At 39.6% G+C, this 27,295-nt stretch overlaps 1 protein-coding gene across 1 annotated transcript; it reads right to left on the bottom strand.

Annotated features, from left to right (window-relative positions):
- Positions 1 to 26,611, bottom strand: SLC39A8 (solute carrier family 39 member 8). Its single transcript, XM_032109749.1, has 8 exons — positions 26,381 to 26,611; positions 19,363 to 19,531; positions 15,856 to 16,025; positions 15,262 to 15,384; positions 13,940 to 14,107; positions 6,987 to 7,194; positions 6,285 to 6,469; positions 1 to 3,657 (listed from the first exon to the last, which is right to left on the bottom strand). The coding sequence occupies exons 1-8, from the start codon at positions 26,555 to 26,557 to the stop codon at positions 3,511 to 3,513; spliced, it is 1,347 nt and encodes a 448-aa protein (XP_031965640.1). The 5' UTR covers positions 26,558 to 26,611; the 3' UTR covers positions 1 to 3,510.
- Positions 26,612 to 27,295: the final 684 nt, after the last annotated feature.

Consider the following 27,295-nt stretch of genomic DNA (forward strand, 5'->3'; position numbering starts at 1 on the left):
TAAATGTTCTAAAATATGTTTTTATTTGCAAGTCATTGCAAGGACAAAAAAATCTACAGATCAGTGACATAGCAATAATTTATTTTTTTGTTCTACAGAAACAACTTGGCAATTATTTACCTTTCTCCAGTCAGTTTTTTAATGTTGTATTTACTGTGAGACAAGCACTTCATTAGCTTTTACCCATGAACTGGAAAAGTGCATTTTAGTGCAGTTTCTGTATCCTTTAGGCCAATGCCATCAAAGCCCTTTTGTATTCTCTAGATAACTAAATCTGCTTGACTCATATAATCTCATTTCATGTTTCTTCTGATTAGATTGCTTTTTTCACTCTTCAGCACTAGGGGAATGCTGCTGCATGTCTTCTTCTCAAGAACCAGCCCAGCCAGAGACAGCTGCTGCTGTTTCTCCAACTGACTAAGGCTAGCTGGATATAAATAAATTTTCTTCTTGTCTTTGATTGTCTACACCACTACTGTTCTACATAAGAAAATACCTGGTATAATAACAAAACACTTTTATTGAACAGGACTACTAGTTATTACTATTTTCATTTTAATAACTCAGGCATTGCCAAGACCAACTCCACAAAACACCATGAGGCTAATTCTGGCAACTTCACAGGTCTCGCAATTTAAAAGGCTGAAGATAGCCAGAAAGCAGTAGGAAATTAACAACTATCTATGGAGGTAGCCAAGATAAGGAAGAACATTTAAGTTTTTTGTCCTCAAAGTCAGAAACTATTATTTCTCTAAAGGAAATCAAATTGGGATCCTATGAATCCTTCACAGTGCTTTCACCCAGAGCAGCAGTTAATAGCTGTATTATGGAGAATTACATTATTGCCTAAATTCATGAATTCAAGCTATATCTTCCTTGTAGCTCACTTCCTATGACATTCTGTATCTCCTATTTTTACCTCAAACCTTAAATGCTGTAGCACTTACCTTTAAAATGGAAGAAGATGCAGAAACTGTGGAGGGTATTTAAATGAGAATGAAGCATTATGGTCACATTATTGACCACAACACATGTAATTACATGATCTTCTTCAAAAGCAGTGTAATAAGGGGGGAAAAAAAAAAGGAGACAATATATTGGGTACAAAAGAAGTGTAGTAGGGATTAAACCCCCAAAATACAAGGTAACCTTGCCTTTGACAGGTGAATTACATCTACTTCCAGTAGATTTATGGCTTTCTCTCTAGGCTTCACTCCAGCGGCCTTTGTCAGCTTGACAGACACACCTGTACATTTTGAATTGAACTGCAAGACAAGGAGATGAGTTTCTTCTTATATTGTACAGAGATGATTTGTGCATCAAGTGTTGTAAGAGCTGTTAAGGCACCTACAGAATTCCTGGGAAGTATGGGATGTTACAGCAAAATAAAAGTAAAGAGCTACACTAGGCACTTGGTGCGTATGCACATGAGAAATTGTTTGCTTGCACCCATCAATCTAGAGAGCAACAGCCTGCAGAAGGAAATCCAAGTCAGTGCCCTGTTCTGCAAATCTTGGAAATCATTGGGAGTCCAAGAATTGAAATAGATGTATTTTATATATACTGGACAAGGAAAATAGCAAAGATATACAGATAAACTTGCTCATAAAGAAATCGAAAAACTTCCTTATGTACTAAATATCCCACTAGCAGAAAAGGCAATTTGGTTTGTGACTAAAGAACTATGCTCAAAATCAGACTTTGTTCCATCTCTGGTCTGCTCTGTGATCTAAAAGTAGGTTATTCCAATGACTTGCTTGTCTCAGTTTTTCCTCCTTAGAAAATTAACAAAAATCAAGTCTCCTTTGCAAACGTTTGGATTTAAAGGTGAAAAGTACCATTCAGGCATATTATTAAAATAATCTGATGAACTAGAAATGGTCACATTATTTTAGGAAGTCTATGAACATTCATAGTTGCTATAACACATTATTGTAATACACAAGAGTAACATTTACAAACAGCTTATATCCAAGAAATCAACAAAGAAAGAATTAAAGGAAAGACACAGAGTGGGTGGGCTCTTCACAGAAACTTACAGGGCACAAAATTACTAAATGCTTTTTCCATACAGCAAGTATCATTGGCTGCTAAACTTACATTTTAACATTTATAGCATATTTTAAAGTATTATTTATAACACCTCTGCAGTTTGCCTTACAGCTTTTATTGAACAGACACTTAGAGAGGTTTTGGGGGGTTTTTTTGGTAATTACAGATGAGATTCAAATAAAATATTAAAATAAATACGTTACCTGATAGAAAAAATATTTTAATAGAGAATTAAAAATAAAATATTTGTACCTTCCTACAGCAAGGAACTACATCAAAAACCAGTATCTCCTTTGAAGCTGTAAAACTTGCTTAAAAATCAATGAAAAAAAGTAACTTAATAGAGAATAACAACATTTCCTTCAAAGCAAAGTGGTGACGGAAATGGAATATTTTTTTAACGAATTTTCTTGGGCTCATCTTACAACAGAGTAGTTATGAGTAGACGAATTGTTTATTTCAGAAGAATTTATACATATAAGCATGATTGTATAAAGTTCACACGCAACAGATTGTGATAAGAATTTGTATATTTTATTATCACTTACTTCCACCTAACTACACACAAAGAAATCATTCAAATTATGAAGAAAGCATACTGGAATGTTGATTTTAGCAGGTTTTTTTTTCTAAATTCCCCTTTGTAGGACTAAAATATTGATTTTTAAAGGGGATATTTCTGAAACTTAAGTAGGAAACTATTATTTTCATAGAATACACAATTCTTGAACATTTTTAAAGTACTCAATGTTTCTAAAATGTTATGGAGTTGATAAACAGTCATAAATTTAACACAGGTTCTCTCTAATTAAAAAAGTGGTTCTCAAAATAAATCAACAATTCCCTAGTGCACTTATAAAGAGAAAAGATCAAAAGCAGGAACTGGTATCTTTCCTTCCAGTGTTAATTAGTAATTAAAAATCTTAGCTTCATTAGTACCTACTCTGAAATGGTATGATTTTTTTTTTTCTTCTTTTTTGGTGGGGAATGGGGATGTTACACAGACAAATCCTGCAACAAAAGTCATGAGAATTAGCTAGTTTTGAAACTGCTTGCCTTCATCACAGCTAAAAATGGATATGAAACTGTATTATTTTCTTTTAAATACACATCCTGCTTGTAGACCTCAGCTTTCAGTTGGTCTTGAGTTACATGTATTGCATAATTCTACTGGCCAAGTAACACCCTTTCTCTATGACAGTTCAGATATGTCTGATAATTTTAAGTAGAAATAAAAATATTAGCATAATTTTTTTGGCATCATACAGAAGCTGACAGCCTCTACTCTTTGGATCAACAGGAAGTCCTAAAGAAGAATTTCCTTGTATTTGGGGCAAGAAGGACAGGATGGGCTTTGCCACCGTTTCAAAACCGAGTAGATTAAACCAATGTCCCTGTATGGATTTCAAGTGTCTTCCATTTGCAATTTACTTCATGTCTTCAATACTGATTCCGTTTTCACAGCTCAATATTTCCTGCATACAAGGTAATCATCAGGATAGCAGTAAACCCCGTTAGTAAACCAGCATTCTGAATAAGGAAGAATGTAAGATCCGTCTTCCTTCCCGTCACTTTCTCCCGCAGCATATCATTCATCTCTGGGAACTGAAAAAAGGGATATTTTTAGGTAAATATTGCCATCTCGTGGTAGCATGCTTAATTTAAGGCATTAAGAGCTGAATCATATTGCTGCTCTGGACTGAGTATTAGAACTAACAGAGGGTGAAGGCAGTCACAGGAGGAAGTCACCCTAATTACCCTGAAAAAACACTCCACCAAGGATGGTAAAATGAGATGGTGTTTTGCTCCTCTCTACTGTGACTTCATCTGGTTGTGTCTCATGTAAATTTTCCCTTTTTGATTCCAGCAGCCTCCTAGGTTCCAATTGTTGGTCCATGTGATGCTAGGAGCGGCTGCCCTCATACTGCTAAAGGTTGTGTTCTTCCTTCACTGGTGTAAACAGAGAAATCCTTGTTTAGGAAACGGAAGATTAGGATTCCTCTGCTTTATCTAAAGGCAAATGGAGTGAAGATGAAAACACAGACAAACCCTCAGAAATCAGAAACCTTTTACATGTGGAATGTCTGGTGGGCTCGTGAGGTCAATCAAGGAAGAGGAGGAAGATGACTGGTGTGAAAGTGGTGGTAACACATGCCGTATGACATTAGAGTGCAGTGAAGGGATTCTCCATTCCATAACATACATCTTAATGGGTAGCACAAGAGCAAAGGGTGACTGATCTGCTGCTACTGCAGAAGCAAAGACACTTCCTCTGGAGCCAGTGGAGGTGATGGCAGAAGAGCACAGGCATGAAGTTCCCTGCATGGGATGATTCAGGGTATGTGTTTGCTGCAGGTAAAGCCATCTAGAGTGGCTTTTGAGAAATAAGCCTTAAAGTACTCTCCTGTTCTGTCAAGAGTAGTATAACCAGAATACAAGGAAGACAGTTTATTTCAGCCCTAGTTAGAAAGCCTTTAGGCTGAGTGACTCAGAAACTGTGTCTTTCTTTGATTTCACAACAAAAACAGCCATTGAAGGTAAATCAATCCTTGAAGAACAGGCTAAGGTTAGCAGGAAGTGCCCAAACCTTCCCAGAAATTGTTCCAGAGCTCTGTCATACTCTTGCACAAGAGTGCAAAACCAGATTAACTTCATGCCATACAGCAAGGCTCATGTGTGCACACACCTCTGTGTACATTCCCACCTGCCCACAGCCTCCCCACACAGTGATCCTATTGGGAGAGGTTGGACTATGCCACTACAGGAAGAAAAAAGAACAGCAACAAGAAAAGGAGGAAGGCATGACATTCCAATTAATCCTACCTGCTTCTGGACAAGCAAACCAGAAGTGTGTGAAAACCGTAAGAAAGTGGAAAGCCAGATCTCTGTATAGAGCACTTCAATACCCTATTTCAGACTTTTCAAGGGGAAGAAAAATTCAGATAGGTAACTGATACAATCCAAAAACCTATAAAAAGAAAGAGAGGAGAGAGACAGGGAGAGAGACAGATAGAGAGGAATAGAGAGAACAGAACAACAGATAGAAAGAAAAGAATGTTACCTACTTTGATGGATTTAATAACAAATTTGAGGCACTATAAATTCATGCCATGAATTTTACACGTCACAGTTCAGTACATTACTATTCATTATATGACTAAAGCTAAACGAAAAGCATTAGCAATTAAGGTACTGCAAACTTATAAAATAAACTACTTATACTGTTTATAACTCTAACAACATATTAAAGCCTATACTAGTACCTAAGCTGTAACAGTATTTAATGAAATAGTCACTATAAATACATGACAGTTCTTAAATGCACATAGAACCAAACTGGGGTCTCAAATCTTTTCAGATTCAGGCCTCACTCTTTCAGTTCTGCACTCAAATGGATTCTCATGTGGCAGATGTAAACACCTTGGCACCTGTTGTATCTGTTCCTACAACACTGAACTAAACATAATAAAACTTAAGACTCTTGAAAGACCTCTCTCATTTTGAGACAAAACATCATCATAAAAGGAAATTTTGGAATATTGCTAAGTGCCTGTGAATCCAGATTTTTTTCCCCAACGTCTAAATATGATCTGGATTTTAGCACAATTTCTTTTCCTTATATCTTCTAGCACACTTTGAAAAATAAATGATAGACAGACTATTTTGAATAGAGCTCAGCAAGGTTTTTTTTTTTCTGAACCATGAAAATGAGGCTGGCACTCTTGAATTTAAACCAGGATAGAATTTAAATCAGGTTTTTCACTATCATGGTAGTTACACAACACCTTTCATTCAACTCAAAACTTAACTTCATGCTGTTTACATTTCTTTTTGCTTTTTTTTCACAACATGGCTTAAATAGACAAATGAACCTTTTAAAAATAATAAGGTGAAATACTCCAACACTTTAAAATGCTGAAACAAAGTGTTTATACACTTTTTACTCTTCGATTAAACCAGGCCAAATTCATGAAAAATTTGTCTCTGTCTAAAACCCCTTCTCAATAATAATATGATGAGGTGAAAGGCTTTAGTGTTTCATGAATAAACATAATTATCTGTGCACCTCCATTAAGGGTTAAAGTGATGATACTTTTATTATTATTATTATTATTATTATTATTATTCATTGGCATGAGAGGGAGAAAATACTAAATTCTACTGCAGAGGCTTAGTGGAGTATTTGGTTTTTTGTGGAGAAATAAATAACTGAAAATGAAATTATATCTCACCATATCGGCCAGAGAGATGTACAGGAACATTCCACCAGCTATAGCAAAGATGATGTTAGGAGCAAAGTTGTTGCCTACTAATATTCCAAAGGCCAACCCAAGGTAACAAGAACACGCAGATAGGAAATTGAAAAACAGAGCCTGCCGAGTACTCATTCCTGCATTCAGCAAGATGACAAAATCCCCTAAAAGAATAAAAAAAGAAAAAACATCTTCATAAAACGATACTGTGGTTATTTTTTGATTCCAAAGGAAGTCTGAAGAAAACACATGATTTGTATACACATTATAGCCAACTCTGTGTTTTTCTTCGTTCAAGTACGTGATGAGGATTTCCCTTCAATACTAAGGAAACTGAAATATTTTAAACAAATAGTGATGCAAGATTGAGGTAAGAGCACAGGAACTTAAAACTACCTATGATCATTTTTTTGGTTTAAAAATTAGTTTATACAACACGATATGCATCATATATTAACAGGATAATTAATACCTCTCCAATATACAGCCCCAGCTTCCATCCACCTGCATTTGGGAACTTCCTGTGCCAGATGTGGATTTTGGTGCTTGGGAACTTTTCGATGAATACTTTTTCCACTCATTTGTCTAAACTTTCTTTCAACCTCTGCCAACTTTATGCCAGCATGACCACCTACAACAGTGATTTCCACAGCAAACAACATGTGCAATGAAGTTCCTTACCCAGTTCATGAGGAAACTCTTCACACAAGATGGCTATGGAGGTGCTAAGCCCTTGAAGCAGAGACAAAGTGAAAGAAGCCCCAATAGCCAAGCCATCTATGAAATTATGTACAGCATCACTCAGTGTCACCATCCAAGCAATGGTCCCAATCTTTGACAGTGGAGGCCCCTTAAGACACTTGCATAAGCTGCTTTGGATGGCTTCTTCCTGAAAAAAAATACAATAAAACAATTACACAAAACACTGTGAAGAAGCCAATGAATCACGCTTCTGTCTTTAAATGAGTGCCAAGTATAAACTAAAGCACTACTGCATATGGAGACCAAATTGCTTGGTCCAAGAAGCAAATGGCACAGCAGCAGCACCAAATGTTTTCTGTTTCAACAAGGTAACATGTAGGGCCCAATCGCCCTTCTAACTGCAAAGTGTCACCTGGATGCCCTTCAGCTGAGACAGGAAGCAGTTAAGGCCACAGTGGTCTGAATGTCTCTCTGGAGTCTCTGTCAGATAAACACAGTCCCAAGCCTCCTCTGCCACCTCTATATAAGCATGTATAGTCAGAGGGATCTGATCTCAGTGACTGGCGGCATCTGTATTTAAAACAACTGGCAAGAATTCTATCTATGTGATATATAGAATGTGTTTATACTGTAGAATGTGTCTACAGTATAGAGACATTCAGATATTCCATAAAATTTATTTCTAATTCTGGGCCATGATAATCAAGTCCAGCTATTCAAATTAGCTTCTACAAAGTGAATGTTTAATACAAACATTGGTGGCTAATTTTGACTGCACAATTAAAGGCTCAGAGCGCAAAATCAACAGGCAAATAATAAAACTGCAGTGCACATACACTCAAGGGATCTCACTAATTCTTCCAAGAAGAGGAAGCAATTTATACATGCATTGCCAAGAAATGAAAAACCTGAAGCACATAAGAGAAACTGCCATTTTAACTGGGAACACAAACAGACCTCCCCTAAAAGCTCCTGGTGATCCATTTGATAAATTTCTGTACACACACACTCTACTTATAGAATATTTGCAAGCATTATAATATTTCTCCCATTAAAAAAAAAATTACTTATAAAGCATTAACTAGTGCTTACTTACTGGAATACATAAGCAGTAATATATACATCTGTGTGCCCACAGACAAAGGTATCACAGAGTAGGTAAGGTTGGAAGGGACCGCAGTGGCTCATCTGGTCCGACCTCCCTGCTCAAGCAGGGTCATCCTAGAGCACATGGCACGGGATTGCATCCAGATGGTTCTTGAATATCTCCAGTGAGGGAGACTCCACAGCCACTCTGGGCAACCTGTTCCAGTGCTTGGCCACCTGCACAGTAAAGTTCTTCCTCATGTTCAGGTGGAACTTTCTGTGCATCAGTTTCTGCCTGTTCCCTCATGTCCTAGTGCTTGGCACCACTGAGCAGAGCGTGGTTCTGTCCTCTTTGCACCCTCCCTTCAAAGGCTTATAAACATTGAGGTGCCCTCTCTGTTGTCTGCTCTCGAGGCTGAACAGGCCCAGCTCCCTCAGCCTTTCCTCGTAAGAGATGCTGCAGTCCCCTCATCGCCCCTTTTGGCCTCTGCTGGACCTGCCCCAGGAGCTCCATGTCCCTCTTGCGCTGAGGACCCAGAACTGGACACAGCATTCCAGATGTGCCCCACCAGGGCTGAGTAGAGGGGCAGGATCACCTCCCTCAACCTGGTGGCAGTGCTCTTCCTATTGTACCTCAGGATACCATTGACCTTCTTGGCCACAAGGACACACTGCTGGCTCCTGGACAGCTTGTTGTCCACCAGGACATCCAGGTCTTTCTCTGCAGAGTTGCTTTCCAACAGATCAGCCCCAGCCTGTGGTGGTGCTGGGGTTATTCTCCTCCAAGTACAGGACCCTGCATTTGCCTTTGTTGAATTTCAGATGCTTCTTCTCTGCTCACCTCTCTAACTTGTCAAGGCCCTTCTGAAGGGCTGCATAGCTCTTTGGGGTATTGGCCACTCCTCATAGATTTGTGTCATCAGTGAAATTGCTGAGGAGGCATCTGTCCCTTCATCCAAGTCCTTGATGGATAGGTAAAACAATACAATATTGAACCTTGGGGGACACCTTTAGTGACAGGCCTCCAATTACACCCTGACCCACTGAGATCTGCCATTCAGCCAGTTTTCAACACACCTCACTGTCCACTCATCCAATCCACCTTCCTGAGTTTGCCTGTGAGGATGTTGTGAGAGACAGTGTCAAAAGCATTGTTTAAGTTAAGGCAGGCAATATGTACTGCTCTCCCCTCAACCACACACTTCGACGTAGAATGATATAGAGGAACACCTCCTTGCTCTTATGAGAAGGCCAAAGAGTATTCCAAGAAATTTTCTTTAGTTATTAAAAACAACATTGCAAATTGTTTTAGTTTTTCCATATGCAAAGGCTACCAGGCAACTGAATTTTGAACTTCAAGGAAATAAAATGATTAATAAATTCTTGAAAAATCTTTAATGACAGAGCTACAAGGTCTGTCTCATGATTTGCTCACTGGACTCTTATCTGACTACATTCTTGTATGTAGGAGCTGCCTTGGGACAGGAAAAAAGTTCAGGTCAGGAATTTCTGAGTCAGGTGCCTATTGCACTGCCTGGAACCAGTAGATAATAAAGCCTTGGTTGAGTAGTGCCAAAACTGCCACAAAGCAGCTCCTATTCAGTCCACAGGAAGTTCTGAAATTATACTTCTATGATGCAAAAATGAGCAATGGTATCAAAAAGTCAGGAATTTCCCTGCTGGCTCAAACACATAGGTTTTAGACTTGTGCTACATGCTTGCCTTTAGTTTTTGAAGGCTTTCCTCTCAACATTTCCTCTAACACAAGCAGTGCCAGTCATATTTTTGAGATTATTAATTTGTACCGGTACTATTTCCATTTGAGATAGGATCACTTGTGAGTAACAGACCTGTCTCTTAATCCACAAAGACAAGCTGAACGTCACTTTATGAAAGAAGTATTACAAAGCTAGTCACACAAAATACATAAGTATAAGAAAACCCAAATACAAATAGCAAAGCTCTTCCACCAATTCATCCAGCTTCCTGAGCTAAAGATCTGTTCCGTATTTTCTTCTGTTCCCTGGTGACCGTCCTTCAAGCTGACTGCAAAGTGGAGGAGGCATTGTTGTGTAGATCATCCTGATTTCTGCCTAAAGCACATCATCTTTCTTGGACATGTTTCTAGCTTCCCTGAGGACAGGGAATTTGATATAATGCACAAATTTTCATTTTAAAGAATTCATCCACTTCTTTTCCACCAAAAAGAACATTTCAAGTAATTGCAATTAATTTAGGGTACCAGAATTGATTTACTTCTAAAAATTACTTTCTTAATCCAAACTTTCAAAATGCAGAAACAGTTTCTGAGAGGCTTCTGTAATATATATATATATTTACTGTGTAGTTCTGAAGTATCAAAATTCTTGCATGTAATCCATTCTAGACAATGTCTTGATGACTTCTCTAAATTATATAAAGTACAATGAAATTGCTTTTCTGGATTTACATTCTGAACTTTGCTAGATCATGTATCCAGTAGATGAATGAGTAATACATATTCTTCATGTTTAAGATAAAGCACACTACTGACAAAAATACCCTACAAATACATAGGATTTCAAAGCAAAAAATTAACAATGTCTGTCTCTGCTGGACTATTTCCACTTTCCCATAGTAGTTTAGCAGACATCACAAAAGAGATGCCGGCTAAGGAGCTCTCTAATACCCAGCTAGACTATCAGGTTTAATTTTTATTAATTATTAGTGCAATTCTACCTCATTTGTATCTCCACAGTTTATGGTAAACCAAAGATGTCTTTGGTATTTTTGCTCTTCTAAACACAAAGGGTTTTTTTAAAAGTAATGTCCTCTCTTTTGTTCCCAAACTTAAGAAATTATACAGAGACTCTTATTTTATCCTGCGATATCTCAGATTACTATTGCTATTTCCAATGCATCTCTGATTCCCTCAGACATGAACCTGACATGTCCTCTGGAAGTGCCCACAGGACCAAGAAGGAATCCTGACACTGCCTCCAGGCAATAAAGAAAGGCGCTGTAAAGTTTTGTTATGCAGCTCTAACAATGTGCACTCAAGAACACAGACGTTTCAGCAATTTGTCTCTGAAATAACTTTCCTTCAAAGTTTCTGTTGTCAAGACATATTTCAATGCATAGTAGGTACAAACTTTGGGTAGAGCACAAAGGTTTCCAAGGTTGCAGTTACTGCTGCAAGTGAAAACAGAAAGTGGGAGACTAATTAAACATTTACTCTGGCAGTCAATCTCTTTTTGCATTAAAGGAGAGAATACAGCTAGATCCCCATGGCTGAAAAGTTACCACACCTTGGCACAATCAGGCTTCAAACTCCCTCCTCAAAGCTTTCATTTTGATTTCTGACTACACTGTATTTGCCCTCTTTAACAAGCTGTCAATTATGAGGACACATTAAAATTATCTTGGATACACATTAGCTTATGCCAAATGGTTTTGTCTTAAATACTACATTCTTGTAAAGTTGAATGAACCTACCCTCGTGTCATTACCCTAACTGCTCCAAAGCACCTCAGCTACGTTGGCCCTCCCCTGACCAGGCCCCTTTAAATCTCACTGGAGGAGAACAAGAGTAACAATGGCTTTTTTGTTGCTACCCACAATATCATAGAATTGTTAGGTTGGACCTCTGAGATCATCGAGTCCAACCATTAACCTAACACTACCAAGTCCACCACTAATCCATACTCCTAAGCAACACTTCTATGCACCTTTTAATCACCTCCAGAGATGCTGATTCCACCACTTCCCTGGGCAGTCTGTTCCAATGCTTGACAACCCTTTCTGTGAAGAACTTTTTCCTAATATCCAATCTAAACCTCCCCTGGCATAACTTGAGGCTGTTTCCTCTTGTCCTGTTACTTGTTACTGGGGAGAAGATACCAACCCCCACCTGGTTACACCCTTCTTTCAGGCACTTGTAGAGAGTGATAAGCTACCCCCAAGCCTCTTTTACGCCCGGCTAAACAATCCCAGCTCCCTCAGCTGCTCCTCACAGGACTTGTGCTCCAATTCCTTCACCAGCTTTGTTGCCCTACTTCGGACACGCTCCAGCACCTCAAAGTCTTTGTTGTAGTGAGGGACCCAAAACTGAACACAGGATTCGAGGGGCAGCCTCAGGAATGATCACTTCCCCAGTCCTGCTGGCTGCACTGTTTCCATGCAGAACAGGATGGCACTGGCCTGGGTTCATGTTCAGCCACAGGTTATCTGACACCAAAATTTCCCTGCAGCCAGCCTTGGCTCCAGAGTGGCTTTTACCCTGTTACTTTCAAGAGGATTTAGTACAACATATTCTCTTCCTGGATTTTCAGAAATGGAGGAAGTGAGAGTGAAAGGTGTGAATTTTCATAAGAACAGTTAAGTAGAAGAGAAGAATCTTTGTCAAATTTTAAGCTCTTAAAGTCAAGGCTGCATGTAAAAGGAGAAGTGAGGGTATTCCAGAAAGGATCTTGGGGTGACCTGCAATACTTCATGATCATGAGCACCACATCTAAACTAGCTGCTAGAAATGAATCCTACATAGTTACATTTTAATACTATAATACATGGTATGATTTTTTAATGTTTGCACCATGTATAAGCAGATGCCTAGCCAAAATGTAATACTGGAATAGGTCCAGATAAAACTTCTGGAACAGAGGACACCAAAACAACATCCATACCACTGGAGCTGACTGTCTCCGCAGAGAGCAGAGGGTTCTTTTATTTGTTTTATAAATCTACAAAATACAACTTACAGACACTCATAATACTAATTCCCTCCTGGTGCCCATGAAATTTTAATAATTAAGTATGTTTCTTCTAGTTTTTGAGATGTCCATTATCCACCACACTTCACAACATTTCTATAGTAAGGACAACTACAATTTTGGTGCTTTAACTGTGTGCATCAAATGCCCTGTGAGCCTGCAGGGTCAATGCAGAGCTCCCAAGTTTTCTCCTGGTTGTTAGGGACTGCCTCTGGCTTTCTCTCCTGTTTGCTCCTTTCTGCTCCCCACAACCAACTTATGGGCTTATAAACATGGGTGGCAAACCAAAAATCTCTACTATGAAAAAGTCTGCCTTAAGATATCCGAGATTTTTTTGTATGTGTTTTTAACTTTTTTTAATAAGGGACAATACTGCTCCTCCCTGCACAGGACTGCTCCTCTCTGCACACAGAGAAAGACTAAAGAAGCACAAAACATTCTCTTCCTAAATCCATTTTCTTCTCAGACATAAGGAAGTTGTCTTTGCAGTATGAAAACAAACACAAAGAAATACAGAGAAAAAAATCTGAAAGATAATAATACTTAAACCAGGAGGAGTGGCTTCTGCCTCAACATATGACCTCCGTGATTCCCACAGTATCCAAATACACTGAGTTATCACAAGCAGTGCTCACAATACACTGCATGAAAGTCACTGTACCAGTTTTTGTCTCTAATCATTGATTCAGAGGAATCAGGTTCTCACACTTAACAGCTTTATGTATTCAGGAACAAAATACAGATCATTTTGCATGATCAACATTACCGCAACAGTGAAACACACTATCACTCTTTAAGCAAAACAGCAACAACAACAAAAGCAAAATTAACCAAATTGCCTGATTTAATACATCTCTCCCTCCAACCCATCCCAACACTGATATAACATAGCCCTTTCTGTTGGCTACAAATTGAATGCATCATTCAGCTTTTTAAAGCTTGGCCCAAAACCCTCTATTTTTTTCATATGGTTCAACCAAATTATAAGATGTAAGTTTACAAAAACTTGACAAAAGCAATAAAAATTCATATTCACTCTCCCCTCAGATATGCCTATATAATTGGCAGAGATAAAATAAACAGACACAATTTTCATACCTGTGCTGAGACCACACTGATGCTGTCAAAACCAAGATTTCCATTGGTCTCTATGACAGCTGAATTTGCATAACACGTGCCCCCATTGCTGGATGATGGTGGTTTGGGTGGGTTAGTCTTATCCTGAGAATGATTCTCTTCTCCATTTTCAAAGTAATTATGGCCAGTCTAGGTGACAAATAAATAAACAGGTAGCTAATTAAAACAAAAGCAAAATAGCAAACATAAGAAAATAATGACAAAAAGGAAAAAGCAGGGGGAGATCATATTCATGCTGCCTTGCTTTCAACACCAAGTGATTGCTGAAATGAGAAGCATTGAACGTTTAATTTTTTAAATGAACTCCAAACATATCTATGTTCCTAACTTATCTCTTACTTTTAGCTAATCAAAATACATGGGAGACTTTTGATTTTTATACCTTTATGTAGAGCCTCCCAAGCCAACCTGACCACAAGTGACCAATGTTTGCTGGTTATTCATGGTTGCTCGTCAAATAGAGCTTATTAGCCTTTGTCAACTGTTTACATAAGTAAAAACAAATGCATTTTTCTATTTTTATCTATTACAAATAAGGGACAGTTGATCATCATAATTTTCAGTATCAGCAAGACTTTGGGAGGAGGAAACTTAAGAGAGGTTAGAGTAGGAAGACAGGGCAGTTTCCTTTCACAAGTAATAAGCAGGGAGGATCAAAAATTTTGAGGCACCCTTCTCTGAGACAAATTCAGCCTCACTCATGTGAGCACACAGAAGACAAGTACTCTGACACAGCTAGAAAGAAGAGCCCTGGGCAATAGGAGACAACTGCAGTGTTCACTGAAGCAGGTCTGTGTACCAGGGCATGGGGAAACACAGAGCTGAAGTTACTGAAGGTCAAAGGCCCTCTCAGCAGAGCTGCACTTTGCAGATGACCAAGAAGGTGTATGTGTCACACTGATTTCTCCAGCCCAAAGGGGAGCTCCACTGGCAGACTTCATTCTCTTCACCTCTTTCCACGTATTTCCATGTTTTTCTGATGTATTTAGCTACCACAGCAACAACGTGGCTGTTGAGACCAGTTGGAGCATATACCAGTGAGAGCAGACCACACTCACGACTGGATTCCATTCCCAGAGCAGCTTGTGACTCCCTCAAAAAAGTGAGATTTCTTCCCCTATTCATATGGATTTTAAACAGATATATCAGAACACAGAGTAAGGCTGAATTCCTCAGATAAAATAGAAAAAACCCCACACATTTTATTCACCCAGCAAGTATCTCACAAAATATGACAGGTGCTTTAAGGCAAGGCTCATTCAGTTAGTGATAGGTTTCATTACCTGGTTATAGAGCTTTAGTATCACTTTAAGAATCCTTTCCACAAAGAAGAGAATATAGAATCCGCCAAACACAGCAACTGCTTTCTCAACATAGTTATCTACTTTTGGGTCAAACCCAAATGCCTAACAGTGAAGAAAAAAGCAATGCAAATCAGTCTGTAATCTTAGTACATTTCCAGAAAGACAAACAAATGTCACACCACACAGACACCCCGATATTATAAAAACTGCCTCTATACCAACCATTGGTTTCCACGAGATGAAATAGTGAAAGATCTTGATCTTGTTACATTTTTTAAACTTGGATGAAATGTTAACAGTGTAGCCTATTAAAGCTCACTGCAATTTTATCAAATGTATTTCTCTTTCTGTCTAGAGGCCGAATAGCCCTTGGTCCTTCCCAATGAACAACAAGACATGGATCTTGATGGCTCTGACACATTCCAGAGAGGGATCATAACTAATGGCACTGAAACCCACACAAGACTCTTTGGAGACTGCAACCCACATACAGAACCCCACTCCTGCATGATTTTAAAATGAATACACTTTAGAAACTAGTATGCAAACCAAATAATGATTTCCCTTGCTTACCTCTGGAATGAGCTGGAAAATTGCATTAGAAAAGAGAGTACCAATGGCCAAGCCCACAAAGTAAGTTAAAACCTTGGGGAAATATGACTTCTTCAAGAGAGGAGTTAAAATCAATCCCAGAAGTGATGCCAAGTTAATGATAGTCACAGCCAGGAACCCAAATCCCCAAACTGTGGATAAAAAAAGAGAAACACAAAATATTTTAGTATAACACCCACTTCAGTCTGCTCGTGATTTCTCTAATCACTAAATTGGCATGGAACTGGTAAAAGAATGGTTCCTTTGTTGAAATTAAAACTCACAAATATAAAATTCTTAAAATGCATAGGCAGTTAAGATGCATACCTGCAGAAAGGAAATATTTGAAAACACTTTCTGGGACAACCATATTAAAAATGGAAACCGTGCTAGTAGAATATATGGGCTGGCCTGTCTGCTGCTAATAAAAATGAGGTCTCTCTACAGTCAATGAAGAGTAAAAATTAAGGATTAGGCCACTAAGTGAAGCAGCTATAGCATAGAGAAAAGGCAAAGCTTCTTTCTAGTCCCAGAGTCAGATCCAATTGCCATTTACTTCTAAGAAAGTAGAATGACAAAAAGACTGTTTGTCTTGGCTGTACTAGATATAAAAATCCTTCCTGAAAAAGGATGACTCCTTCAAATCACCCTGAGGTGGTATCTCAGTTGCTCACACTCCTCCCTCCTCCTCTCATTCAAAGAAGTTCTGCTGGCTGAAAATGCTGCCCATCACTGTTTATCAACAGGTGAGGTGATAGATAGCTGATAGTTGAGACAATTATAATAGAGAAATGAAAGTGCATAAAAAAAGAGGTTCCAGGTTCAAAAAGAAGGATATGTGATTTAAGTACACAATGGGGAAAACCTTTCCTAAGAAGCAGTAAATGCCCCAGGGTTCAGCATAATTTTGTTTCCTTCACCATAAGCATAATCTCAGATATTTAGTGTTCAGGCACCAGGACTTGTACAAATCCATACCATAATTATTCTGGAGCCTGAACTTTAGGTTGGAGAGGTGTGGTGTGGTTGTTGTTGTTGTTGCTCATAAGCATTTACAAAGTTGTGCCTCTATGGACAACTTTTTCCTGGTGACATCGCAAATCCCTGTGAGTACACAGAAAAACTTCAAAAGTTGTACTAAAGGGGCCTACAAGGGTGCCTCAAGTGATGCCACAGAACTACAAAGTAATCCACACAGACAGAGGGTTTGTCTTTCAAAATTAACCACAAATAATAATCAATGCCAACACAGTGCTGCCTAGATGAGACCAGTTTCGTATAATCCAGAAAGCTGCATCATTATAAGCTTGTATGTATGTAAAGAAGTTACCATAAATTCCTCTCTGCAGAGCAGAAACCAACAGACCAGATTATGATCTGATACTGCTTTCTGGAACACAACTGGCAAACATACCAAACTAGATTCCTCACCTGCAACTGGGGTGGCCCTACTCAGTACAGTGTCACAATGTTTTTATGAAATGAATTTAATATTATGTCAATAACAGAAAGCATTAGAAACATTCAAAGCAGTTGCAGATGTATCAATGCCAATTACAACATTAATTTGCCAATTTTGAGAGAGCTACACAGGGAGAGGGAAAAACACTAAACTAGATATGGGGAGGTTCACTGAGCTACATAGACTAATTTTTATTAAACTAAATTACAATTAAGCTCGTGACTATATTTTTGAAATCAAATTTATAATAAATGGGCTTCCAATGTCATCATGAGTCAGAACACTGCCTACAGTTTGGGATTACTACAGAAGCACAAGAGTCTTTTAGTTTAGTGCATGGACATCTACACATATTCTGTGCAAAAATGTACATTTTAAACTGAGTTGACAAAATTCCAAGACAACCAATGTTGCCAAAGTTCCTGCATTAAGGACTGTATTTCACAATATCATGTATGAACTGCTGCCTTTAAATGGTTTTATTCATTAGGACTCCATGCACACTAGTCTTTTCATGAGTCCACGTGTCTCAGAAAGCTGGTTGGTCTGACTTTATGTACCAGAGCAGGGCACTTGGACGCAGCATTACTTCTTCCCCTGAGACTGATGGCTCAGTCAATTTTTGCCAACTCCCATTATTCTTTCTGTCTCTAAACTGTAGCCCCAATAAAGAGACAGCCAAGATACCCAAAGGCACAAGAAATCCAAAAAATAAAACTGCAGGTGCGCAGGTAAGATGCAGATTTCTTGTGCTGCTACCAAGGGAGGGGCAGGGAGAAGGCTGCCTTGCTTATCTGGCTACTGGACATTGCTTCTGAGCTGGCCAGATAAAAGAAAAACAAGAGGGATGGTCTAAATAGCTTAGGAGGTTAACTGGAGGTCAAGGATTCCACGTACAACCTGAAAAAAAAAGAGAACAACAGCCCCAGCTCTCCAATGCAGATATTATGGCCTTCTTGGCAATATGTGTCTCCATATGATACAAGCAATCTAGAACAGTCGTGCTAAATTGGTGCCATGGTTTCAGTGATTACTCAATTAGAATTCTAATCTTTCACTGACACAGCAAGGTGCTATGTTTTAGGAATGATCTCTAATTCTTATTAAAGATGATCACCTATATTAATCAGAATGTTATTAATACCAGTATTTCAAAAGTTATGAAAAACACTTCTGTATCTCTTCTTACAAATACTGACACCCTAACTTTTAACATTAATTCAACTGACTCCCTTGGAACAGTAAATTTATTTGGAATACTGACTCGAATAAACGTCATTATACATTTGATCCTTATTAGTGCAACAAGGGATTTCTTTAATCAGATAAATCTTCCCTGTCCAATGCTTTTTACTGCACTGTACAGTTCTGTGCACAATAAATACAGAAATAATAGTGAGAAATAGAAGAAGAAAGAAGATTAAGGCTACTTACCATGTAATGATCTTCCTCATGGAGGAGTAATCACAGATGACATGAAAGCAGGAGTCAGAATTTGGAAGGAATATGAGTATTTTTCCTCAGCAAATCAGTTACTGGCTTACCTGACAGTCCCCCTGCAAATAACTCCACACAAATGCAGCCCAAGTAATTTTACCTTGACCTGCCTCCACATACGCAGATTCCACTAAGTCTCATTTCCCACTGCAGATCATCTGGACAAACTTCCCTTCTGTACTCCCATCTTCTGTCCTATTAACCAGCTATTAGTGAGAGTCCTTATGTTTCAAGACACAAACCATTATCCAAACAAAATGAGTAGAAAGGCTCTTCCTTAAGTGGGCAAAATATTCCATAACTTGCCAGTCAGTTCTTTTACCTTTCTTACAGCATTTTAAACAGATCACTGTCAAGAGATACCAATTTTGTTTGGATAGCCTGCTGACCTAAAACAGCAGTTTATGTTCCCACTTTGGAACCATATCCTCCAAAACAAGACACTCCTGTTATTTACAGATAAATGCTTACTATTCCTCTAAGAAAGCCCCACTCCAGTTGCAGCATTAATGCAAGTAATAGTAACTAACCTTGAAAAGAATGTGGTTTAGATGTGTCCACGAAGATTTCCTGATGATCACAGGGGTGAAAAATTAGCTGTTGCAAAACAGCAGGACATATTGTAGAGAAGCTGGAATTTGATACATGACTGTTGTTCGGTATCCCATGCAAAGAAAAGATTTCTTCACTAGTCAAGCACTGAAACAAAAACGGGTTTTGACAACTTAATACATTAATGCAAACCAAAATATTAAGACCTACAGCAAGAAATTCAAGAGTTACAACATGGAAATACTGTAATGCATTTTCAGGGAAGTCTACACAGCATACGTTGTGCATGAAAATAGTGTGACTGCTTGATGTGAAGCAGAAGTGATTCAAAGTACCTTAAGTAAGATAAATCACAAATCAACTGTGAACCACTTTTTTAGAAGACATTTAGCCCTATGAACTCAGACAGTTAAACCTCACAATATATTTGGAAAAATAGCTCCACAGTACTTAAAACTTCATGTAATTACAAAATGATTTAAATTTAAGAGCAGACTAGATACAGTTAAAATCTCCATGACAGAGTATGCCAGAAAATGATTGGTAATTCAGTGACAGCTTATTCATACAATTGACCACTTCTACTTTACAACAATGCTTCTTATTTATCTCCCCAAATTAACTCCTTAAAAATGGTCTAAAGCTAGATATTTTTCATTCAGCTTACAGAAGTAACTCTTAAAGGCAAACATTGTCTTGTAAAACCATGAGATAAATTCTCAATTAGGATCTTCACTTTGCCTTTAGCTCAGGATATAACAGTGTCTGATGGGTCAACAATAAATGTACTTGGCAGTGCTAAACCAGGCCAGGGGCAAGGCAAGGCTGGTTCCTCTGTTTGTGATTTTCACCCAAAAAGATAAAATCCAAACCATGAAATATCATAAAATACACATCTACAGAAAAATTGAGTGTCTTTATGTGAAATGTTTCAAACTGCTGAAATCCTTCATCTAACACTTTCTGTTCATTTACACTCTTTATGTCCTACAATGATAAGGGAAAGTGTTCTTTTTTTGGGTGTAAACAAAAGCTTTGTGCAGTTATTGCTGCACAACAAACACATACTAAGGTTGAGTCTCAGGACCAAAAAAATCAAATGTTTTCTTCTATTTGAGACATCAATTACAGCATAACTCTCCCTGTAGCAAATCTCAGTGTGGTTGCAAGCAGAGAGCGCTGGAAGCCTTAGCAAAATAAACACAAATGGTCACTCCCTGCTCTTCTCAGTTTTGCTAGCCTTCAGACTCCACAGCACCTCTCCAATAATTCACCATTATTATTTATAAGGCAATTTCCTCCTAGAGATAAGCCAGAGCTATTGCAAGTCATTTATTTCATCAGAGCTGCTTCCGCTCCTGTTAATAAATATTTTTGTTACTGTCCAAAAGGTGAAAGGCATGCACTCATCACCTGAATGCAACTTTTTGATTTGACTGGAGGAAGAGAATATGCAGGCCCATTCAAGCAACTTGAGCTAAATTACATCCAGAATGTTTCTGTCCTTCCTCTTTAAAGACCCAGTCTAGCAGAGCACTCAAGCACATGCTTTAACTTAAACATAAGTACAAATTTTGTTAAGGCCATGAGACGCTGAAGACTTAAATATACAGAAGCAAAGTGCATATAATTTCATCTTTCAATGTCAATGCTAATGTCAAAGAAGTCTCACAAATAAAACAAATATAGCTTATAACAGAAGATGGTTTTTTGCTTTAAAACAATGTTGCTCCATTTAATCTACGTGAAAGTAGTGAATAAAGAAATCATCACTGAAGATGCAGTCTTTAACAGGCCAATATACAAACCTGTGGAGCTTTCTAAACTGGTTATGTGCCTAATCATTTTACTATCAACTCTGCATTTTGGCATAATTCAAAATACATGGCTAATATGCCCACAGCAAAACAAAAGAAGGATAGATGTGGTTTACAGGAACAGTTCCAGAATGGTGCTTAGTACCAGCTCATAGTACCATTTCTGGACATCTGTGGTGAAAAACAAGCCACTAAGAGCTGACAATTTACATCATAACTATCTCTAAAAGAAATCCCCATTAACTATTTCACTCCTAAAATACAGAATAGATTATTAGCATTTTTAAATACCAGTACATTAGAATTAACATGAGTTCACAAAAATCCAGACAATGTTGTAGGGAGGAAAACAGATTATGGAGAGAAAATAAATCAGACACAGCATAAATTAATAAACTTGACACTTGTAACTTTGCCTATACACAAACACGGAAGTGACAAATACCATCAGAGAAGAGCTCTTTCATGTGAAATTGAGAAACAGCATTGTATTTAATTACTATTATTATTTTGATCAGGGACAAACCCAGAGGATAATGATTCTTATAAATGATTCATTGTTATAAGTCACCTCATACTGTCAGTAAACTCCTACATACATCCAAGAGCTAAAAGGCAAGCTTGCATGAGTTCACAAGCACAATTAAAGGATTAGTTAATAGACTGAGTCTATTGGAAGCCTTGGACTGGAGCAATGCATGTTTGCACACTGCAAAACTCTGCATTTATCTTTTCAGGACAAATAAATACATTAACACAGCTGCACTGCTGTAAAAGCATAAGGTATTTACTTTGTAAGACTGATGGATCCTCTCATCAGAAGGAAAATTTAGCCTCATGGAACAGGGGACTGAAAATGAAGTTCTGACTGAAAATGAAGTCCTGACTCTCCAAGTCTGCTCTTGTGTCTGTCCCCTGCTGTGCAGCAAGACTTATCACAGCAATTACATGAGGGGATTGGCTCTAATGTGACTGTCGGCCAGTGTTTAGCAAACAATTGCAAAAAACATACAACATAACTGATCATCCCTGAACTGTTATAAAATAATTTTTAAAATGCTTTCATGAAAACTGGGGAGGACTTAAATCATACAATTTACACAGTTACAAAATATTGAGATTTAGAAAAAATTAAACCATCAACTAGGTTATTCAAACAGATGTTTACTTTTATCCTGGTAAGGCTCTTCCAAAAATGATAGACCAAAATGGGATTCCTCTAACCAGAAAAATTAGCAAAAAATGCTACAGCAATAACCACCTTTTAAATGCAGTCCCTTTTCTGATCTTCTGTTGTGTTCTTATCATTGCTCCACCTGTTTTATCTGTAGCATTCCACATGTGAAGCACTAAAATACCCAACAGCATCCTGCACTGCAGTTTCTAGATGTTGCCAGATTAAATACCAGCCCAGCCCACCCCAGGGCTGAGCACTGGGTCCCACAGTAGCAACAGCAAACAATAAATGCAGTGAATGCCTATTTAACAAGCTTTTTATTTTCCTGGTGGGTTGGGTTTTTTTTTGTTTTGTTTTGTTTTTTGTTTGTTTGTTTGTTTTGTTTTGTTGTTTTTTTGTTTTTTTGTTTTTTTTAAACTTAGTCTGAGCCTGAATAAGGCAAAATAGAGACATACAGCTGTGCCTTCCTCAACTTACTAGTAAGAAAAGAAAGCATCTAATGCTGATGTGATAACACCTTTGTGTCACTTAGGACAGGTATAAACTGGATGATACAGATGATCATTCCTTCAATAAGCAGCACTCCATGAGAAAAAGTCAAAGCAGATGAAGCTGCTCAAATGCACTTGTGTGCTTCAGGGATTTCACACACCCCATGACATGTGCAAGGCACCTGTCCATGCTGGGAGCTGAAAACTGACTACAAATACTGAAATTTGCTGGAAATATTGTAGAAACAAGACACTTAGAGGGTACAACAACGAAGCCTATTTAGCATCTCACTGGCCAGGCAACATCAGTTCATGTCGTTGGATCAAGACCCTAAGCCACACTCTGTCACTCTTGTCTCCATTCTTTCAAAAGGACAAGTTGTAACTAGTGAAAAACTACCAAAAAAATCCTCAAATCAAAGAATATCCTAGCCTGGTTCTAGTCTATCTACTAAAGTTACTAGATTTTTACTCATCCTGAGATGGAAGTTAATTCTATCTGATTGTGAATATTAATAAAAATTTTAATTTAATTTTGTCCAAATATTTTGTTCAAAGAATAAAATGCATTACATTAAACCACAGTATTCAGGTATAACATCTAGATGGGCATAAATATGTATTTAAGAAAGTCAAATAAGGAAATAGGAGAATGATTTTAGCACCTACCGATTACATCAAAGCACAGATAAAAAGGTTATGTTAACAAGCTTGCTTTCCAATGCCCATCTACCTTTCATGTACTTCTTGACCAAAAATTTTGAGCAAGTCATTTAGTCCTTTGGCACACATGTATATATATATATATATATACACCACACTACAGTGAATCCAGTGACGGAAAATCAAGTGTGGTTTCATGGTTTTTATATCTTGCTAATAATGTAAAATACAGAGCGAGTAACAAGCCATCGTGTATTAGACTGCAATTGCTAATTTCACCCCTATTAGTAGGACTAAAACATGCAGCAATTCCACTGTAAAATGGGAAAAAACAGCACTGACCAGTATTTGTGCTTGCTCAATTACCACTTATTTCCCTGACAAGAAGTCTTCGCTTACATATTAAGAAAAGGTGATAACAGAAAAATTGAAGAGCAAACAAAATATAAACACAAAATAAAAATATAAAAGTGCATGATGAAAGCAAAAGAGACCAAAAGCACAAGAAATTGGTGACAGTTCAAGCCAAAATTCCAAAAGGGTGATCCAAAACATTGGGGTTTTTTCTTCTACATAAAAAACCTAGCATCTTTACAGACATCATAGGACACAAGTTACCACAAACACCTACACAAGTATACACTCAAACACTATCATCAACAAATTAAATCATGTTTTACTCTCCCTTTTCTTTGCAAGTCAACCTGGCATCAAAGGAAAACAGAAATCAATCCATCTTCTTCTGGCTTACACACCCAGACTTTCAATCTTTGAGAAAATGGATTAACTTCTCATGGATCTTCTCATGAGATTAATAGGCTTACCAAAATTGCTGTGAATGAGACATTAAAACTAAACACTAATACTGGGATAAAATTACAGAGACTGTTCCCTCCTGCCAGGTGCTGTCCCTTACAGATCAGCTCTGCACTGAAAATTCCTTCAGGCTTGGGATGAGGGACTCTCTGAAGCGCAGGGGTATGTTATCTTGATTCAAAGAAAGGCCTGGAAGTCTTCCCACTAGCTCTGGACACAGAAGTTAAGAAATGAAAGTCTAAGATAAACCTTGTGCCCTCCTACAGTCAGACACCACTTCTGCAGCCTGAATGGATTCAGCCTCCTTGAGGAAGACCTGAATCACTCTCCAGAGGTATTCACTTTCCTCTGTCAAGAATCAGTAGAGCTTAGGCCTCTGATGCCTTCCAACGCCCAACTTGTATTAGGCCACTTCATGTCTTCTGTCCTAACCAGCAGACACTCTGAATTATCAGCTTGTAAGCACAAAGACTCACAGTGTTTAAAAACAATCACACAGGATTTACGTGGTGCAGGTACACTTTTGCATGCACCACCTGCCCAAAGTCATGGACATACCTGACATCTATGAGGGCTCAAAATGCACTTGCTTTAATTGTTCAAGGTGATGGAGCAGCCACAAGGCCAATTTTAAGAAAGAAGACAATTAACTCAGCAAAATAGTATACACATTCCAGTATGATGCCCTAGATATTCTTCAACATGAATGCAATTAAAACAGGCCTGCAAAAAAAAATCTTGTTGCAGTTAAACTTCAAGTTGCTTAGGAGGAAAATGCGTTTGTAGTAATGAGAAAGAGCATTACTTCTTTTTCCCCTCTGTACCCTGTGCCAATGCCTGTGTACGAGAGCTACGTGCTTTTGCAGATGGAAAACCTGGACTGAAGAATCCACTCATTTCTCTGCCCTTTTAAAGAAAGCTGCTTTTCACAGCCATACTCAATACTGCAAGCTTGTATTTAGCATGTGTGGCTGGGAATGTTTATGTTTGCAACACACTGAGTTGGAACAGTGTCCAATTTGTGAGATTTGAAAGTGGCAACTCCTGCAAATATTGCTATGCTTATACTGAATACTACATTGATTTCAGGGAAGTTAAGTCCCAATTAAACCCTTCTAAAACAAGGAGAGCTTATTCAAGGTTTGTCTCCTTCACAGAACAAGCAGAAGAGCTACTACTCCATGTTTAAAAACCATTCTCAAAGCCCCTAGAGCCATCCCTCTTCTGCTTGTTAGGGATTGAAATCAAACCAGAGGAAACAGTCATTCCTGCTTTCCTTTCATTTTTGTGACTAACTTTGTGTCTCTGATTTCTGAGCATATGGAAATCTCCACCAATCTCAAAATTTCCCGTCAAGGAAATAAATTCAGTCCAGAACGGTGCAGGTAAGTGAAATTACACAGACTTTAAAAGTAGCAGTGAGATCTGAGTTTCATATGGACACATTAAACAGAGGGAAAAGGTTTTAAAGATAAGTAATATTCCAGTGATATTCAGTCAGTAAATAAACATCAGTTTAAAAAGCTTTGAGTGGGTTAATCGATGGGTGCACACTTTGCACTCAGATAAAAAATGCCAAAATTTCTGGAAAAGTTTCTTTACACAAGCAGACCTGTTTGTATAATCGAGTTTGTGCCGTCTCATGACAACTGTATTTTAACAACTCCTGAAGATTTGCTTATTCAGCTCTCGGAGGGAAACACTAGCTGGTTCTCACACACTCCTTGCTGTTGGACAGATGCTATTACCAGGAAAAGTGACAGTTTAAGAGCCGAGCAACGAGGACGGAGAGCTAATCCCGGGGCAGCCCGCGCCGCAGCATCTCCCTGAGGGACGGCAGCTTCTCCCGTGCCGCAAGCTGCTCTCACCGGCGGACCGGTACCTCCACCCGGAACCCGAACCCAGAGCCTCTACAGACGTTTGCTCCCTCCCTCCCTCCTTCCCGGCTTCACCGTGAGGAATCACGGCGGCGGCGAGACTTTAGACGCTCCGGAGCTGCCCAGCCGGCCCGGCGCTCCCGCGGAGCCTGTACCTGGTTGTGGTGCAGGTGGGCGAGCGGCAGCGCCGAGCCCAGGGCCGGCGCGGCGCCCAGGCGCTGCAGCAGCGCGGAGAGGTGCCTCGCCGACAGGCTGTGGTTGGCCCCGAAGACGCGCAGCACATCGTCGGCGAAGCTCGTCGCGCTCGCAGCGCCCGGGAGCTGCCCGTCCATCCCGGCGGGACGCGGCGACTCTGGCGGATGGCGCAGCCCCGCCGCGCCGCCCTCGCCCCTGCCCACGGGCTCTGCGGGGCGGGAGCGGGGCCCGCCCGCTCGGCCCCTCCCCGGGGGGCGTAGTGGGGACACGGGGCGGGCGGCAGCGCCGCGGAGCCCCCGCGGCGGAGTCCCCGGCGGGGCGCGGTGCCGCTGCTCGATCTCCGCTGCGCTGTCGGGCCGCTTACGGAGCGTCACCTTAGCCCCGCCGTCCGGGGGCTGAGGCAGCCGCGAGGCTCCCCCGCCACCCCGGGTCACCACAGAAGGTGCCGCGGGGCTGTCCGAGACGGCCCCACGCGCGGGCAAATGGGCAGGATGCAAAATTCCCGCCTGCCACCAGCCCCGGTCCGGGTCCCGAGGGTCACACGACCATCAGGGTCATTGCCCCCGCTGCCGTTCCCAGACACAGACCCAGCCTGCCCCACCTGCCATGCAGCACCCTGCCCCACACCCTCCTGCCCTGACCCACTGAAGGCCAGAAGGGATAATGGAGGCCAAGGTCCAGGCGCAGCCAGGCACACAGGTATGGCCCCGCTGCACACACCTCGCCAACACTATCTCCAGAGCCGAGGCTTCTGGACCTTGGAATGAGTCCTTCGGTTGGCAGCCAGTTAGGCAACCTGGTTCTCTCAGGCCCCCTCCCTCCTACAGGTTGAGACACGGATTTTTGTCTAGTCTACCTTTTTAGGAAGGATTAAT

Source organism: Corvus moneduloides, chromosome 5, assembly GCF_009650955.1.
Source record: "Corvus moneduloides isolate bCorMon1 chromosome 5, bCorMon1.pri, whole genome shotgun sequence".
In the NCBI taxonomy this organism is placed as follows: Eukaryota; Metazoa; Chordata; class Aves; order Passeriformes; family Corvidae; genus Corvus; species Corvus moneduloides.

What these genes read in the sequence shown, in the direction of transcription:
- SLC39A8 (XM_032109749.1), bottom strand. Translation starts at nt 26,557, where the DNA reads ATGGACGGGCAGCTCCCGGGCGCTGCGAGCGCGACGAGCTTCGCCGAC. An exon ending in CCCACCTGCACCACAACCAG is followed by an intron (nt 19,532 to 26,380) that starts GTACAGGCTCCG and finishes TTTTTGTTTCAG; the next exon opens with TGCTTGACTAGTGAAGAAAT. An exon ending in TACTAAAGCTCTATAACCAG is followed by an intron (nt 14,108 to 15,261) that starts GTAATGAAACCT and finishes TTTGTCACCTAG; the next exon opens with ACTGGCCATAATTACTTTGA.